This window comes from Triplophysa rosa, linkage group LG7, assembly GCF_024868665.1.
Source record: "Triplophysa rosa linkage group LG7, Trosa_1v2, whole genome shotgun sequence".
Lineage (NCBI taxonomy): Eukaryota > Metazoa > Chordata > Actinopteri > Cypriniformes > Nemacheilidae > Triplophysa > Triplophysa rosa.
Genome location: NC_079896.1, coordinates 11639444 through 11646469, shown reverse-complemented (window position 1 = coordinate 11646469; position 7026 = coordinate 11639444). Strand labels below are relative to the sequence as shown.

The following is a 7026-nucleotide window of genomic DNA, read 5'->3' as shown; positions in this document are numbered from 1 at the left end:
GTTTGATTTCTACTTTTCAAATGAGGCGTTTATTTCAAGGCTTGATAATAGGGCGGCGAAATTGAAATTGGCAGCTCGACAATCTACAGATAATAGTGCACTGCACAGGAGATCATGTGAATGGTGCTTTTTACCCCCTTTTTGTCCAAGACTTGATAGAGCGAGAGAGAGAGAGAGAGAGAGAGAGAGAGAGAGAGAGAGAGAGAGAGAGAGAGAGATGTTTATATGTTAGAAGTACAAAAAACAAAAGTAAGAAAAGGTAAACCGAAACAAAAAGCGTGTAAAGTTGGAAATAGGATAGAAGTGCACTGGGTGGAAGTGCAAGCTTGGAGGGGGTAGAGCTCTTTAATGTTCCTGGCAGAGACCCAGCGGAGGTCTCAAGGTTATCCTGGCTTTGCAAACTCCCACGGGAAAGGTGGTGGAATGAGAGGAGGTGGCTGGGCTGAATTGAGGTGGAGGGAATGGGGGGATGAACTACAATGTTTTTCAGCTCATGAACCGGGGGGATGTAATCCAGGGACCTGGTCTTGCTTGAGGTGGAGGTGCAACTTGTGATCCTTACAAATTTTCATCAACACCTGCTTCATATATGATGCATTAAAAACAGAAGCCAAGTATCTAAAAGCTTTTTGGATGTGATATTTACAATAGTTTTATTCATCTTACTAAACTTGAATCTGTTTGATATTTTTATTATATCTTCCCTAAACAAAAAAAGAGAAAACTAAAAAATATTTATTAATCACTCAAAACATTGTGGAGGTATAAAAATATTTTGTTTTTCTGTTAGGTGGTGTGACGCATGCATTGCATGTTTTGTAGATAAATAAACAAACCAGTGAAAAAAAAACATTTCACAATAGGGCAGTAAAATCCTTTCTGAGGTATTGATATGTAAAATCAGAGGTGAACCCAAAGGTTAGTTTTTCAGCAACAAGTGTTGTTTGCCTACACTTTCTAAGACTGTTAAAGATAATTATGCAAGACATTACTGTCAACTAAAGTAGGCCCATCTTCAATAGTTTATCCACTGTAAACAATAGGATCTCCTGAATAGGAAACAGGCAGGTTTTTTCACCTTTAATTCAGATGTAGCAAGATCAAGATCCTTTTCGTAAACAAAAAACAATTCCTCAGCCATTGTGTTGAGAATTTTACTTCATCTGCAGGGTTTGGTAGATACCATCAACAGTGAAAGAAAGACATCTATCAGTTATCAGCTATCTTAAACTTTGAGGCCCCCGGCTTGTTAATTCACTCACCACCCAAACCAGTTGAGCCTGGCAGCAAGATACTCATCCTCACGTCGTGACCCATGACCCAGTCTCTGCTGCCTCCTCCACACAATCGCACAGCCCCTGGTACGCTGCTCCATGGGAGAGCGCTGCATGGAGAACTTGGCTAAGCTTTACTAAAGCTCCCCCCCCAAGGCACGCGCTTCTCCCCTGCCACAGAATCTGCAGCAGGAGCTGAAGCGAGCCCGGAAAGGCGTGAATCACCACTGCGCCAGGCATCTGTTTGAAAAGCTCCCCAGCCCCTGCTAAGTACAAAATGCAGAGCGCTGATGTCTGCGAGGCTCACGGTGACCCCGGGTGATCTGTGTGTGTGTGTGCGTGTGTGTGTGTGTGTGTTTGAAGGTGTGTTTTCGTCTCAGGGAATTTACATGTAGTTGTGTGCAATGTGTGCGTGCCCGAAGTACATTATGAATCGACGCTCTAGCACGCCCCTGCCTCTAATCCCCGCAGGCCCTCGAGGCTGTACTGTTCAGAGCTCTGCTGCTGCGTGCGAATTGTGGCGGCTATTTTCCACCACTTGCTCTTGTGAAGGGAGGCGGGCGCTTCTACGTCTGCTCCGTGGGAAGACTGCTGGAGGGTCTCCAAAGCAGCTCTCACTCCCCTCTCTCATCTCTCCCACCTCTTATTTCTCTTCCTTTCTCTCTGTACATGAAGGGTCTTGGTGCTGGAACAAACTTCGGCACCCTCTCACATTTTTCGCTTCAGCAAATGGTTGTCTTCACATATCTTGGTTACAGGCAATATTAATCATACTGGAAAACGCAGACAGCACACAAATACGCAAGAAAATACTCAAAACCAAGGATTTACTATAGTACTAGTGGCACAAAGTTCTTCAACTTTTCGTTCACATGTATGGATATCTGCCAGTGTTGTGCAGATGACCCCTTGAGTGAGGCTGACACTACGATATCCTCATTGCCTGCCGCCCGACCTCTTCAAGAGATCTCAATGAGCCGTCAACAGCAAATTTCTTTTGGCAGCTGGCATTCATCAGTGGCTTACACATTAACTTTACACGGGCTCTGTGATTGCAGCACAACTTGTTTGGGAGCATGCTATCTCCCACTTTCTCACGTACTTTAGTCTTGATTACATTATTGCTGTGTGTGGACAGCCATGGTTGAGAGACCTTGATAAAGATATGATTCTGACAGAGAGAGGAGTGGTGTGGAGTTGCACTGGAAGTGTGTGTGTGCTTTCGTGATAAACAGAGATAGAAAGAGAGAGATAGAGAGGCAGTGATAGAAAAGTGGAGATATATGGGTTTTAAACCAACCATAGAAAATTCTTCAATAAACCCAACTGAGAGATTTGTTCGTTTGAAAGAGTCAATTAAAGTGTTGCATTAACCTTAATTTTCAATGTATTGCCATTTAAACGTACTGTAGGGTACAAAAATGATGAACTCCAAGCATCAGTTAATCCACAATCTGTGATTCATACACAATAAAACAATGAACCTACTTTTTTATATAGACACAAGCATGATCCCACAATAGGTAACACTGCAGGAAAACACACATGGGACTGGCAGCGTCCAGGTGCTCGGGGGGGAGGGGGGATATGAGGGGTAAATGGAGGGACAACGTAACCTGCCCGCAATTCAATACACTCTAGATCCCTCGTGCAACACGAGCATGAGAAAGTTACTCATGCGGAGACGAAAGGTTTCTGAATCTACCGGTCTTTGTCTGCTTGACATCAATACATTTGTTTTGCGAGTCCTTTACAAGTGTGAGAAAGAGCGATGAAACAGTTTCGCAGTGTAAACAAATAGCGACCGAGTAGTTATAACCACTAAAATTTGTAGAGGTAGAAAATCATAATTGTCATGATACAAAAAGGCACATACCTCACGAAAATTAACCACAATTATAGTGACCTTTTTTTATTTGTAGCAAAATCATAGTAAACACAAATTCATAATAATAGTCTAACCATGGTATTTGCAGTAAAACTATTACAATCAATGTACTTTTACTTACTATAATAAAACCATGGTTAATTTCCCCAAGGGACTTTACAACCATGTTCCTGATATTGCACACCAAGTGACGCTATTACAATTAAACATTTTAATTTGTATTATGCCTGCCAGAGTAAAACGGTAGGCTACACAAATACAGTAGTTGTACAGCGTTGCAATTTGTATAGCACAGCACGAAATGTGATTGAAACACACACGTAATATTCCAACTGTTCAGCAGCCTGTCATTATGATGTATCACGCTCGTGAACTGCAGTCGAACCCCCGGCGCTCTGTCCCGCAGACGCGCGCTAAAGCCGGCAGCAGCAGCGCCTTCCCCCGCCGCTTGCGCGCCACGTGTCGCGGGATCCGCAGCAGCTGGAAACTCTCACCCCTGTAAATGCGCATATCAGAGGGCTGCCAACCCACTCCACTCACTCTAACCAGCGCCTTTCCTGTGAGTGGATTATGACAGACCGTTAACAACTGTTAGTCTGTTAGTTTATGATGCAATAGCAATAGAAGTTCGGGTCATCGTTTTACTGTGGTTATCTAAACTATACATTTCCACATTCTGCCTCATGTTTACTTTTACCTTTCTATTACCATTCATCTAAAATAATGCAAACTGTGTGATGTTTCCGACATAGTAGCCTATGTATGAATTTTGTACTTTGTTACAAGCGTTTTTATTACACGAAATAAATGCATGATTAAAAAATGCATTAATTGATTGTTTTGTTTGCGATCCACGTTTGCAAATCCAATGATCATAAAATCATGACCTAAATTAGAGCGCTTCTGTCAGACGCAGTCAAGGACGCTATACAATACGTGCCGCGCACGCTCTCTGTCTGAAATATCTTCACGCATTCCGATAAGCCCGATCGAGCTCTCAGTAGGCGTGGTTTTCCCAGGCTTTTAGAACAGCAGCTGCTATTTACCTTCCCTCTAATGTAAACCACCACCGCCACCCCTAGCCCGCCAGCCAAACCTCAACCACCTCGGTAATAAAACATCCTGGCACGTGCTCCACATTCACAATAGCTTTCGCGAGCCGACAGATGTCAAAATGCCAACAGCAGAGACGCGCTTAAGGAAATACAGTAGTACTGCCTTGTCAATTGAAATTCTTCCTAGATATTTCAAAATACATAAATGTGACGTTACAATTGTGGACATTTCTCGAGTTCATCTTTACCAAATGTGTACATTCAGATTTTTCTAAGGTAAAATATATTATACTATTCTTTATACCTAAAATTTACACTTTAAAAATGGCACATATTTCATTTATGCCAGACTCAGCTAGTTTTTATTTAAAACATTTTTCATTTATAATAATTTTAGTAAACCCCTTATCTATGCTTTTTACGCATGACGCTAGCCCATTGTTGGTTAATTCTTGAGTTTCAGTAGATGTAAGATGTGTATTGAATTATAATGACAAAGTTTGCTGTTTCTGTTCAGAGACTGTCTCTTAAGTGTTAATATGTAAACTGAATGATTGAAGGCAGTCCCGGTTGTGCCCTAAACCCGGCCGCGCGCCATTGGCCACCCGCTCAAACGCTAAACAACCAATGGAGGGGCGCCGACCACGAGCCATCCTCCCCTCGGGCCGCGTGTCCCTCACGCTGATTGGTAGAAAGTTACTGTGGGAAAGAAAGTTTGGGAAGTTTCACACGAGCCGTTCGCGTGCAGTCGGAGATATAAATAAGACCAACACGACGCTGAGGTAGGCAGTTGGTACGACCGCTGGCGAACGGTGAAATCAGAGATTGTGTCATCAGTGCAGCAACAGTTGAACTCGGGACACTTCGTAAGGATATCCATTCATATCTGGAACTGTATCGGCGTACTTACGATTTACTCGAACAGAAGACATTACACGGGGGATTTCTTTTCAAATCTCTAAGGATATTCCAAGAGAAGATGCCTGCCGATATAATGGAAAAGAACTCATCTTCTCCGGTTGCCGCGACTCCGGGGAGCATGAATACAACACCTGATAAACCCAAAACGGCTTCAGAGCACAGAAAGGTATGTATTTATACCATACTACAGCACACATTTATTCTCAAATGCGCATCGCTTGGATTCAGAATGCATTTTGACGCATGCTTATTTTGCTTTTTAGTCTTCTAAACCCATTATGGAGAAAAGAAGGAGAGCAAGAATCAACGAAAGCTTGGGACAGCTGAAAACGCTGATCTTGGATGCTCTGAAAAAAGATGTAAGTGCTATAAATCGGACTCTTGAGTCTTACAATTAAATGTGTTAATATTGATGTGTCGCTTCATGGAAACACGTCTAAAGTCAAACTCTCAATTTAACACAGAGCTCCAGACATTCTAAACTTGAGAAGGCAGACATCCTGGAGATGACAGTGAAACATCTGAGAAACATGCAGCGTGCACAAATGACCGGTAAGTCCCCACTTAGAACTTCGTTAGAACTTCGTTAGAACTTCAGGACACACCGGTCGCGCATTTCCAAATACTTACAAAATAAGATAAATCCCGCATAAGGTTCTTTCGTATTAAGGTATCTGATCGAATGTCTTTTCATTTACCAACAGCTGCCCTGAACACGGATCCCACCGTTCTTGGGAAATACAGAGCTGGATTCAGTGAATGCATGAACGAGGTGACCCGGTTCCTGTCCACATGTGAAGGGGTTAACACCGAGGTCAGGACCCGACTGCTGGGTCACTTAGCCAGCTGCATGACACAGATCAACGCCATGAATTATCCAACACAGCACCAGATACCTGCAGGGCCTCATCCGACCTTCAGTCAGCCCATGGTTCAAATCCCAAACGCGACTCAGCAAGCCAACGTTGTGCCCCTCGGTGGAGTCCCCTGCAAGAGCGGGTCTTCCCCAAAATTGACTTCTGATGCAACAAAAGTGTACGGAGGTTTCCAGCTTGTACCCGCAACAGACGGACAATTCGCTTTTTTGATCCCCAACGCTGCCTTTGGCCCGAACGGCCCCGTTATTCCAGTGTACGCCAACAACTCCAGCACACCGGTCCCAGTGGCCGTGTCTCCGGGAGCGCCGTCCGTCACGTCAGATTCCGTTTGGCGGCCTTGGTAGACTATGGCGTAAAAACTCTTAAAAGACTCTTAAAGACAAATACACTTGTTTTCTTTGATCAGCGTTACTTTTTTGTTCTTTTTGTATCAAATGTGATTTAAGATATAATGCACTATATTTGTATAGCTCTAAAGGGAGAGAAGTTCATATTGAAATAAGTTTTGTATTGTTGAATTCCGTTCATTGCATTTTTATATTTGCGGTATCTTTTCTACGTTGTGATGCCAAAGATATGTTGAATGCGCTTTCAAGTTTCTTCTTTTTGGAAGACAAATAAATGAAATATAAAAAAAAACATTTGCCTCCGTTTTTAGTTTTATTCTAATATTTTGTGGGTAGTTACCTTTAGAGTTACTAAACTTAAAATAAGCAGTCGTTTAGGTTTTTATTATAAGTTACTTATTAAGTTATAAGTTTATTAACTACTGTATGCGCTATAGTCTGGAAATAAACTTTTTTTATCTTCAACGCTATAAAACAAACACGGAAAGATTTTGCAAAAAAAATGAATAACCCAGTGAAAAAAGAGTTAAATTCAACCTGCAACTCATGTCATACAAAGTTGTATACTGAATTATAATGAAAACCTCTATAAGATGCTTTGTTAGCACACTTTAAACCACTTTCGAATTGCATTGTGCTACTTTTAACATACGTAAATGTATC

At 42.3% G+C, this 7026-nt stretch overlaps 1 protein-coding gene across 1 annotated transcript; it reads left to right on the top strand.

The window, feature by feature from the left end:
* The first annotated feature begins 4949 nt into the window (after window positions 1-4949).
* her6 (hairy-related 6) lies at window positions 4950-6635 on the top strand. Its single transcript, XM_057337926.1, has 4 exons — window positions 4950-5304; window positions 5402-5497; window positions 5603-5690; window positions 5843-6635. Exons 1-4 carry the CDS (start codon window positions 5197-5199, stop codon window positions 6358-6360), a joined length of 810 nt encoding a protein of 269 aa, XP_057193909.1. The 5' UTR covers window positions 4950-5196; the 3' UTR covers window positions 6361-6635.
* The last annotated feature ends 391 nt before the right edge of the window (window positions 6636-7026 follow it).

Bases quoted from the DNA above. Each gene is read 5' to 3' on its own strand.
- her6 (XM_057337926.1), top strand. From the start codon at position 5,197: ATGCCTGCCGATATAATGGAAAAGAACTCATCTTCTCCGGTTGCCGCG. The intron at 5,305-5,401 runs GTATGTATTTAT...TTTGCTTTTTAG, and splicing joins CGGCTTCAGAGCACAGAAAG to TCTTCTAAACCCATTATGGA. The intron at 5,691-5,842 runs GTAAGTCCCCAC...ATTTACCAACAG, and splicing joins GCAGCGTGCACAAATGACCG to CTGCCCTGAACACGGATCCC.